Genomic DNA, 20,882 nt, shown 5'->3' with positions numbered 1-20,882 from the left:
TATTTTAATTAATTGCAATGATTATTTTTCCTTTTAGCTTAGTATGAAATATTAGAGATTATGTAATAAAAAGAAAATTAAGTTTTGTAGACAACTAATTTCAATAATACAGTAAGAAATCGGTTAATATTATTAAGGGATAAAAAATTTCAACTATTTATTTAATTGATTTTTATGTTTTGAAATTTAATATTTCAATATGGAAAAAAAAATTTAGAATTTTTGACAACTTGATAAACAAGTACAATTTGACATTTTTTAATACACTATTTTAATTTCTACCTTTTCTTACTTTAATCCTTAATTAATTTTTTACCCCAATCATTACTTTAAAAAAGGATAGTTCTTTGGGTGACCAAAATAAAAGCAATCTAGAAGTTGAGTGACCAAAATGAAAGTATGACCATAATATGATGAGTACAATTAACCGCTATTAGCGATTTAATAGTTGGGTGACTAAAATAAAAGAACCTCAAAAGTTTAGTGATGAAATTACAAAGATTTCATTTCAGTCACCAAAATAAAAGCGCTCTAAAAATTAGGTGACCAACTAAATAGTTTACCTGTTTTATAAAGCAAGTAATTATTACTAGGGATGTTCAGTCGGTTAACCGACTGGTTAACCGACCCGAAATAACATTAATCGAATTAACCGACCTTTCAAAATTTTTAACCGTTAATTGAACCGAAATTTTTTCAAAAAAATTAACCGAATCGAAATTTTTTCGGTTAATTCGGTCGGTTAACCGAATTAACCGAAAATTATATGTTTTTTTTTATTTTTGGTTAAAAATTAACCGAATTACCCGAATTAACTGAATTACTCGAATTACCCGAATTAACTGAATTGAATCACTACATAAAAAACATTACATAAGTCTTTGAATTTTATTTTTATTTATTAAATTATTTGTTTAGACTTTTAGACTTTAGTTTTAGTTTTAGTTTTAGAATTTTATTTTTATTTATTAAATTGTTTGCAATTTTTATGATTGGGTTGGGTTGGGTTGGGTTGGGTAATTGGGTTGGGTTGAATAGGCTCATATATTATAATTTTATTTATTAATTTTTTCGGTTAAACCAAAAAAATTCGGTTAACCAACCGGTTTCGAACCGAATTAGCCGTTAACCAAAAAATAAAAAATAATTAACCGATCCCCGACCGAAAAAATTCGGTTAACCGACGGATTAACCGAATTCGGTCGGTTAACCGAATTTTTTCAGTTTTACCCGAATTTTGTACACCCCTAATTATTATAATGTAGCATTCTAGTCAAACTTTAAAAAGGAAACACATTCTTTTATTAAGTTTTAAATTTTTTTTAAAAACATATTACATAAAAAATTGGAAAGATATTAATATTAATATTTAATTTTTTATAAATTCGAGTTGGCGTGACATCCAATTTAGCTTTAAAAATTTCAAATTGTTTCTTTATTTGAGTAAAATAATAAAATTTGTTGTTAATTTATGTAGCTTGGAAAAAAAAGTAGGGCTGAGTAAATAAGAATAAGAATGATAGTAATGGTAATGGTAATGGTAGGAGAATTTCGTTGTCATAAGTAAGTTTTTAGGTGAAATCTAAGTTTCTTAGACATACAATTAGCAAATCTTTTGGTTCTTCTTTTGACGATTCCGTAGGTTTCCAAATCATTTGATTGTTTGCGTGTTAACACCACAAATATGTTCAAAGCATTAGGCATTACATCCATTGTGTCACCTCAAATCAACCTAATTTATTTAATTTAATACTAGTCTTTGTTATAATTTCTCTCTTGTTTTAATGTTTTCATACAAATTAGATTTAAAAAATGAGTAAATTTCAAATTTAGATGTAGAGCTCAAAAGATTGAGCTGAATTTTGAAAATTTTCTCTTACTAGAGATACATATATCATCTACTATCTAAGTAATCATGTGTGTATTATGAAAGCAACAGAACGTACATATGTGCATATAAAAATGATATATAATAAATAATGAAACATATACTTTAAAATTAACAATATTACAATATATGTTATATGTACAAAATTAAAATAAATTAAATTAGTTTATATTGTGAGATAAAAGGAGATTTAAATAGGTGTATATGAGAAAAAAAATAAATGCACTCCAATTACTTTTTAACATATATTGTCATCTTTCTATAAAATGTCAAAAATGTTATCATGCTCACGAATGTTGAACACAATAAAAAAAATGTTATGCACCGCTCGATAATTTTACACAATTCTTCATATGTTCCCCTCCTTAAGGTTTCATGTTGTTCAAATAATAATTTTGTAAACATTAAATTCTTGATAAAATTGTATACACTATATAGAACTGGCAAAACAAGCTTGAGCTTGAAAGCCCGCTCTGTAACACCTCAAACTCTGCCTAGACATTACGATCAGATCTGGAAAAGTTACTATGATTCAATTTGAAAATTCAGAAATCATTTGAGGCTTGTAGAAATAACGCTAACTTATGATAAATACAATTCCAGTTTATTTTAAAAAATATATATTTTTCTTAATTAATTTGTTAATTTTGTCGATCAAATTTATATTTATAAAACACTTATGTATGCAGCGGAACTCTTAGTTAAATTTAGTTTTGAAAAAAACGCAGTTTGATATTGAAAATCCAATGTTTTGCTGATAGAGTAATTTTAATTTTAAAACGGTTCAAAACGGAAAATAAAAATTCAAAACAAAAACAATCCAAAATATTCCAACAATACCAAAACAGAGTAAACAAAGTTTAAAGTAACACAAATTAAATGTTTTTAGCTGAGCGACGTCGCACCGATCTGTCCTATGTCTGTGGGTTACTTGAGAGTAAACAAGCAGAAGTGAGCTTACAAGCTTAGTGTGTAACTCATTGCATACAGTAAATTAGATACACATGTTTTAACATATTACAGAACTGATATAGACATTGATGCATAACAAATACAGATTTATATGTATATCAGTTACAGATTCAAATGCAAAATAGATACAGATACAGATTCAGATCCTATAACTCCATCTGCTACACATCATCTCCGACCATCCCTACACACCAATTAGGGTATTAAATACTCATTCAGCCCCACACACTGCTAATTGATCATAAGTTACTTTACATAATATATGCAGACCAGCTGCCAAATCAAAATGCAAAAACCCGCCAAAAACAGATATATGTGGCTGAGCTACCGAATACTAGAGATAAATTAATCTGCCCACACTTCCTTCATAATTATAATCCCACCCCAATGCACATGCATAACTAAACAAATATCAGATACGTGTATGTCATACATGCTTTACACATTAGATTCAGATAATATTAGCATATAACAAATCATGCTAGCACATATAACATACTACTAATGCATTCATAAATCGTATTTAACACTAACAGAGCATTAGAAATCATGGTTTATAGACCAATTTATACCATACTGACCCTACGAAAGGGTTACATTCGATTCGTACGACGAATACGACCTTAGGGAAAATTTTTAGAATTTGAGCCCACATGCCCATGTGGCCCACATGGCCTACTTGGCCAACCCATGTGGCCCACATAGCCTGACACACGGTCTCACACACGCTCGTGTGGCCCATACGGCCTAATTGACCCAGATCGTGTGGCTCCACATTCTGGCACACGGCCTAGTGTCGACAGTCCAATTTTTCAGCTTTCAGTCATTTGCGATTTTTTGGGTATTCGTTACATATCTGGTCAAATTCTAATGAAGGCCCAAAAAATCACGTATTCTAGTACCTAGATTGACAATTAACACTGATTAGTACCCGAAATTCTACCAATCTAGGTGACTAATTTAATAAACCAACGTCAAACAAACCCAATATTAGAAGCAAACAACTCCTGCAATGGCAAAACCCCATACCCCTTAACAAATCCATAGCTTAAAACGAACTCAGTTTGTCGGAGAACCAATCGCCACACGATCTTCTCCTAACACATCACAACACACAAATAATTTCGAAAAACACTTCATTAGCAAATAAAATAATTAAACACCCTTAAATAGCATAACAACCAACAGAACTATAACCTTGCCTAAACATGAATACGCATAGGGTCGAAACAACTAGAAAGGAATTGCAAATAACAGAAGTTACGAGCAACATCGTTTCAGTAAATAGGATAAATAAGAACAAAATTGAAAACAACCTTTGCTTGGGAAAAGCAAGAGAGATATCCAAAGAAAACAATAAAGTATGAAAGAAAGAGTAAGAAAGAAAGAAGAAAATTTAGAATTTCTTTACTGGAGAACAAATTGAAACACACGAATGGGGAAATTGGGAAGAAAGAATGGGAAATGTGACTAGTGAAGCAGAATTTTAGGAATACTATTCAATTTTTTAAATTTTCAAAACAAAAAGAAATAGGATAAAAATAAAATAAAATAAAGAAGATATGCCCGTTATCCCAACTAACGCAATTCATATCTAACAGATTTCCTAGACTTCAATTTGAAACCAAATTCCTCTAGCTGTGAGACACACAAGAACATTAGCAAAAATAATTCTAATTTCTCACACAGGATTTAAACTCAAAGTTCAAAAGTAAACTGACTCCTTGCTACTAAACCAACATGCTCATTCTATCTCAAAGCAAAAATAGTTTTAAGTCTAACGAATACAGATAGGAACAAAAATAACAAAACTTTCCAAAAATGAGATTTGAACCCATGACATTAAACACACATCCAAAACTCTCAACCACTAAAGTAAATACTGACAAAATTTAACAAATCCAAAAACTCAAATTTTAGGGCATTACACGCTCGTGCCAATCTGATCCTGTAACGGATCCAAGACTGAAAAAAATCATAGCCCAAGAAAATTCGAGCCTAACAAAATCTAAGCCCAAACCCATAACAAATTCGAGCCTGAGACTGATCTAGCCTAAGCCCGAGATAAATCCGACTCAAAGCTCAAAAATGTTCAAATTTATAACTGGACATAATAGACATTAATAATTAATATAATTTTATGATATTACTTAAAATAGAAAATATAAATAAATGATAATTTTTTATTTTTAAAAAATTTAGTCTTGCATATTTATATTAAAATTTTATTAATAGGAAAAGTAATTAATAATAGCATATTTATATTAAAATTTTATTAACAGGAAAAGTAAATAATAATTTTTGTATGTTAAATTATAAAGTGAAACAAATTTTTAAAGAAATTAACTTAATATAAAATATTTTTAATACTATAATTATATATGTATAATAAATATGTAAAATAATAATTATTAAAATCTATAAAATTAAACTTTAATGATAATATAATATATATTATTTAACTATTACCAAAATCGAAATTGATTACCTGAATTTACCTTAAACTGATGTACTAAATTAGTATATTACTAATACAGAATATAATATATAAATATTATTGAAAATATAATACATATATAACTATTATTATAATATAGATTGTAATAAAAGATATAGTATCACATGATATTATAATGTTTAATCATTGATGCTATAAACTATTAGTATATTATGTGACATGATATAACATTATATAATATAGTAGGAGGGTTAACTTTCAAATGTACAAAAAGTATAGAGACTTAAAGCATATTTCAACTAGTATAATAATAAACAATAATATATAATAATAAGTAATATATAATGTACTACTATTATATATAAATATTATTATAATATAGATTTTGGATTGGGCTTTTAACTTTAACAAATTGTATTTGAATATCGAGTTTAATTCCTTTTTATTTTGGACTTTAAGATTTGGGCTATAATTATTTTATTTTGAGTTTTGATAATAATAAGTATATTATTTAGATTTAGGTTTAATATAATATATTTAGGCTTTGGAATAAATTTTTTAGAATATAAGTATTAGATTTATAAATTTAAAAAGAAACAAACTTGTACTGCATTGATTCATTTAGGATTTGGTAAAATTGCATCACGACTGTTAGTAAATTGCAACAGTCAAGTTGCAATCGCATTCACTAAATATCCCAAATACCATTCAAGATCTAAGCACATAGACATAAAAGTACAATTTGTATGAGACTTGGTTGCATAAAGAGAAGTCAACATACAGTACATATTGACGCAAGAGATGGTTGCAGGCCCTTTTACGAAACCAATTTGGAGAGATGTTTTTACTAAGCATGCTAGATCCTTGCAATTGTGTAGAATTTGATATACTAGCTACATTGAGACTTATGAGCAGTTTATTAACTATTGATGTATGTTACAGATTCATCTGAATGAAATATATGATTAATGCCTACTAAAGTTTAGTACTTTTGTTCCTTAAATGTACACACGAGTACCTATATATGTTAAGTAGATATATTATATATATGATTAAATGTATGTTGGACAGATGATTAGCCTCTCACATAGGCAATCGCTTCTATGACTTAGTGTCATGTAGAGATTAAATTAGTTTTAAGCTTTTCAAAAGTAGGAGTTTTGATGAGAGCTTAAGCTTAAAATAGAATCTCCTTGATAATAGGTCAAGTTGAAGTCATATAGTGATGAAATTATGATTGAAAGTGAATAATAGATCTCACCATTCACTTTTTTCTCTATCTTTATTGCTAGATGAGAGTCTGGTTGATATATTCATTAAAAGTAGAGTTATGGACTCAAGTTAGATATTGAGTGTATCTGAACTATCACTTGTACGATATTGAAATTTCAATAATAGACATATGCCCTAAGAAGAGGAAAAGTAATACCGTAGCACGTGTTTCATACCATATGTGCATGAAACAACCAATATGGGTAACAAGAGTTTTGATTTCTGCTTCTAAATTGTGTGTGACCCATGAGATCAACTAGATATCTCAATAAGGTACCCTTATGACCTTTGATTGTTACTTAAAGTTTCAGTTCAATGTTAGCTATTTTAGTCTGTTATCAATGATCAAATATGATTCGATCTAACGAAACATATATAGAAAGCAGTTTAATTGGAATAGAGAGAATAGAGAAAAAAGGAGATCGTTATAATGTCTCATTCAATTGTATTCACAACCCGATCAATTATGTTCTAATAGTGAATATAATTGGGAATACAAAACAATAATTTTAATTTTAATAATAAAAGAGATCATAAGAAACTGAAAATGTTACTAAATGTATCTGGGATCCTATATGCAAACTCTACTTATATTCACGAGATGTCATATACACTTAACAATTGTTTAGCAACCAACTCTTAAGAATAATGAATGTTGGTCGCATGGCATACTTCCTAATATGAAACTTAAAGAGAAATGAAAATAGATAATGATCTTTTAATGCTTAAGTGCGAGAGTAATAACACTACACCAAAACAGGTTTTTAGCGGCGTTTTTTAGGCCTTTAGCGGCGCTTTTTAGTGCCAGTAAAGGTATTTGCGGCGCTTCCACAAGCGCCGCAAAAAATGCCGCTATCGACAATGTCGCTAACGTTTGCAGCATTTACAGAAATAAATGCCACTAAAGGTCATGTTCTTTAGCGACGCTTTTACAACAAACGCCGCTAAAGAACATGACCTTTAGCGGCGCTTTCTCTACAAACGTAGCTAAAAATAATATTCTTTAGTGGCATTTTTTTCCACAAACGCCGCCAAAAGTCATGTTCTTTAGCGACGATTTTTTTCCACAAACGCCGCTATAGAACATGACTTTTAGCGGTGCTTTTATAAAAACACCACTAATTTTGGGATTTTTGTAAAATAAAATTTTTCATTTTTTCAGCCCTCCTGTAGCAACAAATCAAAAGCAACCAAATCTAAACTAGCCAAAAGTAATAAATTTATATAATATTTCAAATTAAACGAATAAAATAATATTAATATCAATAAATAAAATAAAATTCATATTATTTTTACAAAAATGTTAAAAGTTAAAATGATAAAAATATTTATACAATACACTATGACGGCGGAAGTTGCGACTGCTAAAACATCCTCATCATATTCTGAAGCTGCTGTTGGAGTTCGTCGTACTTTCTGCTCTACTCTGCTTCTCTCGATGCCGCATCTGCTTTAAGTTGTATCTAGAGTTCTTCATATTTCTTTTGAACCTCTGCTTCTCTCGCTGCAGCCTCTGCTTCCCTCGCTGCCACCTCTTCTTTAAGTTGTAGCTGTAGTTCATCATATTTCCTTTGAACCTCAACTGTGGTCGCTTGCATCTGAGCCATCTGGTCTTTTAACCTCTGAACTTCAGCTTGAGCCTGACTCCTCGAAGGCATGTATTGCTGCGAGCTGGATCCAAAATATTGGGTTGGGTTAACAAAAGATCCTTGAAATCGAACCCGACCATACCTTTCAGGACCCAAAACTTCAATAATAATTTGGTTATCAATGTCTTCAAGATGAACAGAACTATCACTAGAAGCAATCGCTTCGTACTCCGCCTTTTTTTCCTTTAGTTTTTCCTAATAAATAAATCACATAGTTAGGAACGCAATATATATTAAAAAAACAAATGCAACATAACTTAACAATAGTTGCATTACAAGCAATGAATTAAACCATTAGAAAATAAAAACTATAAATAACTAAAACAAGTCAAATTGTATTAAGTAAACATACCATAATTTCACCAGCTTCAGGAGTCATAGGAGATCCATCTTTCTTCATATGTGTAATTTCAAAAAGTTGAAGGCGTCCAACTTTTTGACCGGATGACAGTTCCTACAATATAGTAGTAAAAATATTATTTAATGGAAAGTTATACATATTTGACAGTATTAAAAAATTAAAAATACCTCCGCCTCAGCTACACATGCAAAACTTTTCGACCCAGCTGTGTGAGTGAATTTTTGTTTCTGCCTGCTGCTTTTTCCAACTCGTTCACGATCCTACGTTATGGAATTTTTAGTACGTAAATATTAAATACTATAAACCAAAATAATTACAAGAGTTTGGAAGTACGTCATACATCACTTTTCTTCGAATGCCAAAATCTAACTTCAGCATACCCGGCGAGACATTTTGCAATTTCTCATCGAGGGTTGTTTTTGTCTTATAATAATATTTCTTCAAAATACTTTTATGGTCTCTCCATCTTTTTCCCAATGCCTTCTTTACATAAGTATCCGAGACCTCTAAAGCAAACCTCGCCTACAAAAAACACAAGTTAAGAAAGTAAATATAAATGAAACTAATTCCCAAGTATTACAGATGACATTAACATTTTGTTACATTAATATTATCGAGGGCTTGGTTTTTGTTACTATCGGGCATTTGATGCCATGACTCGTAGTTGATAGGTAACATATTCGCATTTCGTGCTAAAATGCCCAAGTATCCTGCTAAAAGTTGAGCTTCTGATCCAACAGGCAGACCAAAACTGTTTCTGCATACCTTGACACACTCGACTGGATCTAACTCGTATAAATCTCTAAGTAGCGTACGTCCTCGACCTCTGCGCGTCCCACCATTTTCAGCTAAAAAATGGTATATTATAATATAAGAATTTGAAAAATAAATCAATTATAAGTCAACACGCATGTAAATTAAATGTAAAATTACTTTGAACTTCTGTAGAATCCTCAGGTGTAATCGGAACATTCGAAGATCCAATTACTGTCTGTTGTTCACTATTTGTTTCTGCCAAGTTTGGAGCATTTTGAACAATGCTTAGATCTCGCATTTTTCTTCTAGGCATTTTATCTGCAATACACATAAAATAGTTGAAAACTTAGTAACTAATTACAACAATAATAGCACATATAAAATAGTTGAAATATATAATAAGACCAAGATTTAAATTATGATATTACATATAATTAAACAATCGTAAAATCTTACATCATTATTTGTAAATATCTTTATCTGTATCCTGACGAACCCATTGAAATTGTGTATTAGTACTAGGGATATTATCGTTTAAGTTTTGTTTTGGAAAGGGCAAAGTTTCTGATCTGTCGTTGATGTTATCTCTACTTCCACTGCCCATGTCAAACAAGTCTCTAGGGATGTTACGGAGTACAACGTACCAACCCTCGTCAGTTGGATCTTTTGAGTAAAAAACTTGTTTGACTTGAGATGAGAATACATACGGCTCATCTATCAGTTGTTGTCCTGTGTGAATCAATCGAGCGAAGTTCACCATTGTAAAACCAAATTAATGTTGCTTAACTCCACGAGCAGTATTAACATCGGCCCAATCACCTCGAAATAAGACAACTTTCCATTTGCCGTAGTAATCCAACTCAATTATGTCAGTAAGAAGTCTGAAATATTCCACATTTCCCTCGACAGGATTATTGTCCCTAGCACTAACATAACTTGTAATTGAGGAATTAACAACTATTCCACAATTTTGCGTTCTCCTCAATCTCTCGTGATATTTTGTATGAAATCTGAATCCGTTGATGAGGAATGCACTATATCTTTTAACCACTCGATTTGGACCTTGGGAAAGCCATTTAACTTCATCGTTGACGTTCTTCCCACTCCAAACCTATTGAATGGAAAGTAAACTGAGTAATTAAAAATGTTATGAGAAAACATTATTATTTGTCGATGAAAGCTCCAATTGCATACCGTTTGGCTTAACCATTCATTAAAAGATTCTGTGAACAACTTATTGATATCTCGATGTTATGTTCTTCGGGAGCGCGAACGAGATCTCAATTTTTGTTTGTACTCACTATGTTAAAAAAATGTTCACTTTGTTAGAAGATAAACAAATTTTAATTTGATAAATATTTATCAAATTTGTAGAACTTACTTCCTTAAAGGTTCCATTGATTCGTGGTGAAACAGAACATATCAATGTGCTTGTACCCATGATAAATCATCTAATTCTGCAATTTCAACTTTGCCGATTGGTTCTCCAAAACTTTGGAACAAATAAGTATCGGCGAAGTTATGGTATGTAAGTCCAGCATTTCTATTTGGTCTGTTCAATCTTGTTTCAACATCTTCCAAATATCTTGAACAGAAGGTCATACATTCCTCTCCCAAGTAGCCTTCAGCAATCGATCCTTCTGGATAACGCTTGTTGCGGTAGTAAGACTTTAATTTGGATAGGAACCTAAACACGATATACAACATTATCAAAAGTTGTAACTAAAGGCATAGAGGTGAATGAAGGAAAATTTTAAAAATTTTAATTAACACCTTTCTATAGGATACATCCATCGATAGAAAACGGGTCTGCCAAGAATTGCTTCATGCGGGAGATGGATTATCAAGTGAACCATAATGGTAAAGAAGGAAGGTGGGAAGATTTTTTCCATGTTGCATAAAGTCAAAGCGGCTCGATCCTGTACCTTCTGAAGTTCTTGAATATCCAAAACTTTGCCACAAATGGCTTTCATTATATTGGATAGTTCAATTATACAAGACGTCACCTTCTTAGACATACAACATCGTAGAGCAACTGGCAGTAAATCTTGCATCAAGATGTGATAATCATGTGATTTTAGCGAATATAATCTTCGATCTTTAACACTAACACATCGAGATATATTTGATGCATACGCATCTGGAACCTTTATATCATTCAACACCGTGCAGAACACTTCTTTCTCCGTCTTCGACATTGAAAAAAATAGAAGGCGGCAACCGATATTTCCCATTGGAAGTGGATTGGGATGAAGATCAGGCCGAATTCCCATTTGGACTAAATCAAGTCGACTCTGAAGATTGTCTTTTGATTTTCTGTCAACATTCAAAATTGTACCCACAATGTTCTCGTAGACATTTTTCTCAATGTGCATAACATCAAGATTGTGTCGTAAAAGGTGATACTCCCAATAAGGCAACTCAAAAAAATACTTCTTTTTTTCCACAAGTCCACCTCATTAGGATCGTCTTCTTCATCAGAGTCATCATCAGCTTCATCATTTGATCTTCTATTTCTTTGCGTGTTTGGCGGTTGGTTCATCTTCCCATAAATGAAATTCATATCTTCCAACATGAACAAGATTTCAAAGCCAGTGGTCTACGAAGGAGCTTCTCTAAACTCTTCAGTACCGTCAAATACAGAACTCTGAAATCTAAATCTATGATTTTCTGGTAACCACCGACGATGCCCCATGTAAGAGAACTTCTTCCCATTATACAACCATTGCGAACATGTTTGTGCAGCACAACAAGGACACGTATAACGACCCTTGGTACTCCAACCGGATAAATTGGCATAAGCAGGGAAGTCATTAATGGTCTACATCAAAGCTGCACGTAAATTAAAGTTCTCCTTTCTCAGCACATCGTATGTCTCGACACCAGCCCATAATTGTTTTAACTCTTTAATAAGTGGCTGTAAATAAATGTCGATATCATTTCCGGGCCCTTTCTCTCCAGGGACAATCATAGATAAGATAAAGGAAGATTGCTTCACGCAAATCCACGGAGACAGATTGTAAGGAACAAGTTAGGATCACTTGCAAAGCTTGGAAATTTATTGTCAAATGATTTACAAGCTAGTGAATCTGTCAGATGCCTTAATAATCCATCATCGGTTCGTCCATCATGGTGCCACATCATAGACTCCGCTGTCTTCGACGACATGAAAAACCTTTGAAGCCTTGGTATCAACGGAAAATACCGTAAAATCTTGACTGGCTTCTTTCTTGACTGTGCATCATTTTTATCGTCGTTCCCATCTTTTGTGTTTCTAATTATCCAACGGGAGTGGCCGCATACATGACAGCACTGTTGGTTTCTCCGATCGCCCCAATACAACATGTAGTCGTTTGGGCAACTATGGATTTTGTTGTACCCAATGCCTAAATCTTTTATCATTTTCTTCATATCTTTGCATGACTGAGGGATTTTAGCAAACGAAAACATTTCTCTCAAAAACTTTAACAACATTGTCAACGAGTTTCCAGTCCACCCTCCCAAACATTTTAATTGAAAAAGACGAACAAAAGGACATTTTTGAAAATTTTGATCCCTCATATAGTTCTTCGTTCATGTCATTAAGTAGCACGTAGAACTTCGCCTCTTCTCCATTCGGCTCTTCATGAGGTACACTACTTCCCGGTTCGGTAAAAGCATTTCCACCAATATTACAATCATCAGATGCCACAAAGTCCACTGGGAACGACTGGACACCATGATTGTGCATATTAAATGCATCCCGCAACATACCTCCCATGTCATCCCCTCTATCAGACTGATGGTAAGTAGTACCAGGATAAGATACATCTATCCTTGAAGAGGAAGTACTAGGCGGGCATTCTCTATGAAATAACCATTGTTTATAACCCCGAACAAACCCATCAATAATTAGATGCTCGTATACAACCTCACGATAATGTCAGTTAATGTTGACACAATTCTTACAGGGGCAAAGAATCATGTTCTCTTGGCTTGCATATTGAAATGCAAAATTTAGACACGTCTGTACTCCATTTCGATAACTGTTGCTTACCCTTGACAAATTCATCCAAGACCGGTCCATTTCTTAATTCTTGAAGTCTGATCTTGACAATAAATTACACGGGTTTAGGATTTAAGAATAAGTATAATTAAGCTATGTAAGTTATATAAGTTATTTATTATGAAAATTATGTAAGTTATGTATTATGAATATTATGTAAGTTGTGAATTATGTAAGTGTTGTATTATGATCAATTATGTAAGTTATGTATTATGAAAATTATGTAAGCTGTGTACTGTATAAATTATGTAAGTTATGTAAGTTTTTTATTATGAAAATTAAGTAACTTATTTATTATGAAAATTATGTAAGTTCAATATTATGTAAGTTATGTACTATGAAAATTATGCAAGTTATGTATGTTGTGTATTATATTTAAGTTATGTATGTGTATAATGAAAGTTATGTAAGTTGTTTATAATGTAAGTTAAGTATAATTAAGCTATGTAAGTTATGTAAGATGTGATAGTCATGTAATTAAGTTATGTTTTTAAAATATAAACCAATATGGCATTTTTCTTAACAAAAAAACTGAATCTTATTTAAATAATTTACATTGTTATTTTATATGATAGAAAATTAAATTCGAAAGTGTCAAAAATTAACTTTAGTTTTTATCCAAATAAATATTTTTAATCACAAATATCAAATATAAATATGCATTTAAAAATAACCTACAATAAATAAAACTTAAATAATAGTATAGAAATACAAATGATGGAAATAATAAAATGTACATAGTAAAATTAAAAAAATATAAAATTAATAAATTAATATTTTAGTTGAGTGGTAATTAAAAATTTTACTAATGTAATTAGTTCAAGTTCAAATCTTACAATATTTTTATTTTTATTAATTTTTAAATTTAGAAAAACTAAAATATAATCAAAATGGTATATATACAGAGGCGAAGTCAGAAATTTTTTTAGGGGATCTCGAAATTAAATTGTGATTTTTTATAATAGTAAAAGTGCAATTTCACAATTTTAATAGTCAATATATTCATAATTTTAAAAGGATTAAATTAATTTTTTATCATTTTAAGAGAAGTCAACGTGCAATTTTATATTTACTAATTTAAAAATTTTAAAATCTTAAAGAGCTTAAATAAAAAAAATTTCATTTTAAAGAGTTGAAACTCATCCGTCTCTTCAATGAATATAATTTATTTTAATTATAGAAAACGGTAACCTTCTTCTTTGTTAAATAAAGAGAGAAATTGCTGCGGATTATAACAACTCAGATGTTTATATAAATACGCTGAAAACATAAATAAAAAATATAATATCAATAATATTAAAATAATATAATATCAATAATATTAAATATGCTGAAAATATAAATAAATAGTCCCAAAACAGAATTGTCCAACCCTCTTACATGCAGACCAACGCAGTATACAAAAAAACCAATTCAAAAAAATGAAAATAAAATAAAGCACGTCAAACTGAATACATATTTGTGCCACAATCATTCTGAATAAATTTGTTAATCAGTAACAAATAGGAAACATTTGCTGGACTTTTGTTCAGTTTTTAACTAAACTGTTTTTGTTCAGTTTATGTTTAACTGTGCATCATTTTTTTTGTTCAGTTTTCAAATATTATAATTTTAATCTAAACAACATAGCTTAACATTCAAGTGCAGAAACTCATATGCTTAACATTCAAAATGTTTAACATTCAAAACATAGCTTCACATAGCTTAACATTCAAAATGTTTAACATAGCTTAACATAGTTTTCAAAGATTATAATTTTGTTCAGTTTATGTTTATGTTTAACCCAAGTGAAGAAACTCATATGCTTAACATTCAAAATGTGCAATACGATAAGACTGAAGAAACTGTGCCAATCAACACCATGCTTAAATGTGCAATACGACATAAATCTCTCAACTCCACAAACTCATATGCTTAACTGTTGTGCCAAAACAGAATACCAAGTAATCTGTTTTTAAAAATCAACAATCCTACCAACCCTAAACACAGAGAAGACCCTAAACTTCCCAAAACCCTAAAAATCATTAAACTCCGTCAAGAAAGCAATGTGCGCATTCCTAATATAACAGAAATTAAAGCATTACAGTACCTTGATTGCGATGAACAGAAATGAAAGCCCCGAACAAACCCTAAACACAGAGAACACTCGCATTTCAGTTCATTCAACGGGTCATCAACAAATTACAAACAAGAAATTTAACAAAAACAAGAAAATGCAACCTTTAAATACAAAATATAATCAAAATGGTACCTTAAATAATGAATACCCAAAAAACAGAATCCGACTGCAAAATCACCTTCTTCTTTGTGTGGGTTATGTAACTTTGAAAGAAACCCAAAAAATAAAACTTTTCTTTGCTGCTAAAACAACCAATCGATGAATCGAGGGAAAAACTTCTCGACGAACTGCTCTCTTGGAGTATTTCCCTCTGGCTATTTAGGGATTTTGAGAAATGGGGGATTTCGGGCTGAGGTCGACGACTTAGGAGAAATAAGCTAATTTTGGACAAAAATGGCGTCGTTATCATTTTAAATTTTGCGGCATTTTGATAAAAAAACGCCACTAAATTTTAACTCGGCAATGAAGCGGTGTCGTTTTCTTAAATTTTTAATATGCTCTTTGCGGCGTTTTACGAACAAGCGCCACTACTGTTTAGATTTTCTGGCGTTCTACTTCAAAACGCCGCTACGGATTAAATTTCTATTAATATTATTTATGTTAAAAACGGCAACGTATTATATTTTAACATTTGTGGCGCTAACATAAAAACGCCACTAGATTCACAACTTTTGCGGCGTTTTGATAAAAACGCCAATAAAATTTAACTCGTCAACGAAGCGATGCCGTTTCGTTTAATTTCTAATATGTTTTTTGCGGAGTTTACCAAAAAACGCCGCTAATTTTAGATTTTGTGGCGTTTTAAATCAAAACGCCGGTAATGATTAACTTTTTATTACTATTAAAACGGCCTCATTTTATATTATAATATTTACGGCGCTTACGCGAAAACTCCACTAGTTTCACCACTTCTGCGGCGTTTTGACAAAAAACGCCACTAACCTTTAACTCGTCAACGAAACAGTGCCATTTTGCTTCATTTTTTATATATTTTTTTGTGGCGTTTTTTAATGGAAACACCGCTACTGATTAATTAACTTTTTATTAATATTATAAATAAAATTTCAAATTATTAATATACATTCTTCTAGACATTATTTTTAATTGATACATTAAAATTATGACATTATTAATATTATTAATATTATTTAAAATTTTTATACAGATTTATTATTTTCAATTGTTAAAATTTTATAAATTTTATAAATCTTAGAGAGTGTATAATTTAAATATTATCAATATTCAAAATTATTAATTATTTATAGTATTCAAATAATGTATTATAATTTTAAAATTATATATACTCTATTTTTAAGTGAATATATAAATGATTAATATATATATGTAAATAACACAATTAAGTAATTTGTTTCATCATATATAACATATAAATATGCCATTCGTCAATTAGTAAACTAATTATTTGTGTCACTTAGAACCCTAGTATCATAATAATAATTAAAAAAACAATACGTATTTGTCATTTTTTTGAATTCGGTACCAAAAAAGTCATTAAACCCTAAAACTCATAACCCTAAATCTTAAATCACCCAAACCCCAAAGCCATGCATTGTAAACCTTAAATTATAAACTGCAAACCGTAAACCACAAGCATCAAGCCCTAAAACACTAACCTCTTATAAGCCTTAAACACTAACCTCTTAACATGACTAAAGCGGCCTAAACCCCAAACCCCAAACCTTAAACCTCAAACTCCTAAACCCTAAACCCAAAACACTAAACCTACATCATAAACCCTAAACTCAAAACTCTAATCACAAAATAATAAACATTATATGATGATTAACCCTAAAACCCTAAACCATATACGATAAACTTTAACTTATAATAATCACTGAACCTTAATCACCAAACTCTTAAACCCTAAACCAAAAACACTAAACCTACATCGTAAACCCTAAACTCAAAAATCTAATCCAAAAATAATAAAAATTATATAATAAATCCTAATACCCTAAACCTAAACCATATATGATAAACTAAATATATATAATAACCCTTAAAAAATGAAATTATCATTTTTGCGGCATTTTCAAAAAAATGCCGCTAATGCAAGTAAACCTCAAGATAAGCGACGTCGTTTTGTCAAACTTTCCGCCAAAGGTGATCACTAAACAAAGTCGTACTGCATAACTTTTTGTGGCGTTTTTGTAAAAAACGCCGCGAAAGAGCGTTATATTGTGGCGTTTAAGAAATCAAATGGAAATAAAACAAAGTCGTATTACTGAAATTATTTTGCGGCGTTTCTACATAAACGCAGCTAAAGGCCCATCTATTGCGGCGATTTTATTAAAGCACCACTAAAGAAATAAAAGGAAAAAAAAACGAAGCCGTTTAGCTCAAATTCTTTTGCGGCGTTTTCTATGTTGCGCCGCTAAATCATGTTCTATTGCGGCGTTGTTTTAAAAGGCCCACTAAAGAAATGAAAGAAGCATAGAACGAAGCCATTTTGCTAAAAAAAATTTCTGGCATTTTTGAAGGATCGCCGCTAATTCAAGAGTTATTGCAGCGTTTCTGTAAAAGAGCCACTAATGAAATAAAAGAAAATGAAAACGAAGTCGTTTCGGTGAAATTTTTTGCGGTGTTTAAGATGAACCGCCGCTAATTCAGTGCATATTGCGGCGTGTTTCTAAAATCGCCACTAATTATGATTTTTTTACGGCGTTTTTAGGTTAATGCCGCTAAAACTTAATCTGTTGCGGCGTTTTTTATTAAAACGCCGCTATAATCGCCGCTAATACCCTAATTTGGTGTAGTGTAATGATCATTATGTACGAGTGAGAGATGTTGGTGTAAACGTCTATAATGGACATTCACACACTAAATCATGCCCCACATGGTAGATAAAAATAGTGACAATTTATATTTTGAAAAAAAATATAGAAAAAACCCAAAGCAATTTCATGGTATATGGCATAAAAGGGGTTAGTCCCTCAACCATTACCGACATTATTTTAAAACAAAAGGAAAACAAGTTCCCCATGTTTTGTTGAAACGAAAACAAAAGGATTAGTGTCATTATTAGTCTTTTATTTAATTCTTGAGCATTCTTTTGTTCGAAGTTAGTGTTATGATACGTAAACAATTTTCGTTTGTGGTCTTGTCTTGATCAATATATTGAATCATATTTTCTTGACGATCTGGTATGTGTGCTTCTTCTATTATTAGCTCTTTAAATATTTTTATAATATATATTCCCATATGTTAACATATGGATTCAAATCTTTTTTACATGGAAAATTTTTATTGATTTTCTTTAAAAATATGAAAAGACAAAAATATCTTTGTAAAATAATATAATATTTTTTAAATATGAAAGTTTAATTAGTAATTTAACCAATTGAGTTGGTGTTACGACTCGTGACATCAAATTTAGTAAAGGACTTAATATTAGTTGTGACACTATTATTTAATTTTTTGATTAAGTTGATATTAGAAGTCAACCATACACTAACTGAAATAGGAAAAAAAATTAAAATCCTATTTTTTTTATAAAATAAAAAATATTTATATTTATATTTTTTATATTTTTATATAAAATATTACCATGATAGAATTTAAACTTAAAACATCATGATTTTTAACACAATAATTTTATCTAAATTCTCATTTGGTTTTTTAGATTAACTCTTTATATATATATATATATATACCTTATATTTTTCTTTCATCTCCAAATTTATAAGCTTTACAAATTTTCCACTTTTTTATATGATAATTTCTTGTCTTTGCTTAGTTTTGAATGTTGAGCAAAGAAATTTGTTTTGCTTTCTATGGCTTAGAAAAGATATTAGCTTGTTTAGAAAAAATTAAATTCAATATACCCAAGATACAAAAGTCGAAATAAATCATTCAAGTTAGGAAATGAGTTAAAAGGCAAAAACAATTGTAATATATAAGATTATAGCACCTCCAAAAAATTGATATAAAAATCAATTTGAGTTTGCAATGAATTAAGTAAAAAAAGAATTATAGCAAGAAGATGTTCGTTGAGATTGCAAATTTTAAGTTAGACAATTTAATTTTATATTTGGTTCTCGAAACTAATTCCAGATCCATCACTTATTAAACCCTATTCTAAAGGTGTCTTTGATAAAATATAAAATATCGTGAGTAGAATAAGAAAAATGAAAGGAGATCTGTTATATGTAGTACTTGGGTACTAATTAATTAAGTTAAAACTATGTATATGTAGAAACTAGTACACTAGTATAAAATTCAGGATGTATCAAAACTCAAAAGATCACACATATCAATAGGATACTAGTTTTTATGGGGCAATACATAACACTAATACTAATGCATATAAAAAAGTATATATAGCTTGTATAAATTACCCAAACTCTGCTTTAGCAAGGATTCCATTTCTCTACACAACTTGCTGGTACTTTATACCAGTGGAATCAATCAACTCTGTCAAGCTTAAAGCGTTCTCGAACGATTGAAATAAAGCTAGTGGCCTTGAAATCCACATTTTCATCGCCAACACCCCATCTCTCATTTGCATACATATTCTGGTCGTAAAAACTGGGTGGCCTGATCAACCTCGCATAGGATACCTTCAGCATTGAGGATGGAACACTCATTTGCTCATGGGAATCAGTTGGTTGGTTGGAGTTAGCATAGGAATAGGGAACCACCTTGCTGCATTGCTGATGAGCAGTGGTGGCTCGTGGCTTGGTCACTCGAGACAATGACTTGGCTAACTTGCCTTTGAAAAAAAAACCCTTCCTCTTAGAGGACTCCATATTGGGTTTTCTAAGAATAAGTGAACTCTTTTAGTTGAAGTTGAGAAGAGATGGTTTGGTTTGGTTTGGTTTGGTTTGGTAGCTCATAAAGATGGCTAAGCTCTCACATATATTTATATATATAAAGAGAGAGAGAGAGAGAGACAGAAAGCAATGTGCCTAATCTAATGCATATCCTAATGGCATATCTAACACTGGCCAACAATTGGGAATCTAGAAGAATACTACTAGATTAATGGAACTAACTTTAGAAGAGTTCTATTTCAATGTGTGAAGTGATGAAAAAGTGGGTTATGATTTTAAGGGGTTTTTTTTTTGTTACTTAAACATGGTTTTAATGGATGTCTTTTTTCGTAGGAATTTACTAAAGCCTGATTGGTATTGATTTATTTGATAGCTGTTTAAACTTTTGACCGACGACTTTGTTTATTTTCACTATCAGAATCAGTTTAAACGTACCACAACTTAGTCAAGGTCTGTGGTATACCTAAAAGCAGAATTTTCTTTAAAATATAAGCCAAATTTACACCTCTACCAAATCTTAACTTTAAATTTTTTTTATGGAAATTAATTGCTAACCCCATTTAGGCATT

General features: G+C 30.7%; 1 protein-coding gene across 1 annotated transcript; it reads right to left on the bottom strand.

Moving 5' to 3' along the window:
* Positions 1–19,767: 19,767 nt before the first annotated feature.
* On the bottom strand, positions 19,768–20,377 carry LOC107908275 (uncharacterized). Its single transcript, XM_016835502.2, has one exon. The coding sequence runs from the start codon at positions 20,287–20,289 to the stop codon at positions 19,945–19,947; it is 345 nt and encodes a 114-aa protein (XP_016690991.1). The 5' UTR covers positions 20,290–20,377; the 3' UTR covers positions 19,768–19,944.
* Between the last annotated feature and the right edge of the window lie 505 nt (positions 20,378–20,882).

Source organism: Gossypium hirsutum, chromosome D02 (assembly GCF_007990345.1).
Source record: "Gossypium hirsutum isolate 1008001.06 chromosome D02, Gossypium_hirsutum_v2.1, whole genome shotgun sequence".
NCBI classification, from domain to species: domain Eukaryota; kingdom Viridiplantae; phylum Streptophyta; class Magnoliopsida; order Malvales; family Malvaceae; genus Gossypium; species Gossypium hirsutum.
The sequence above is the reverse complement of the archived record's forward strand: the minus strand, read 5'-3'. Positions and strand labels throughout refer to the sequence as shown.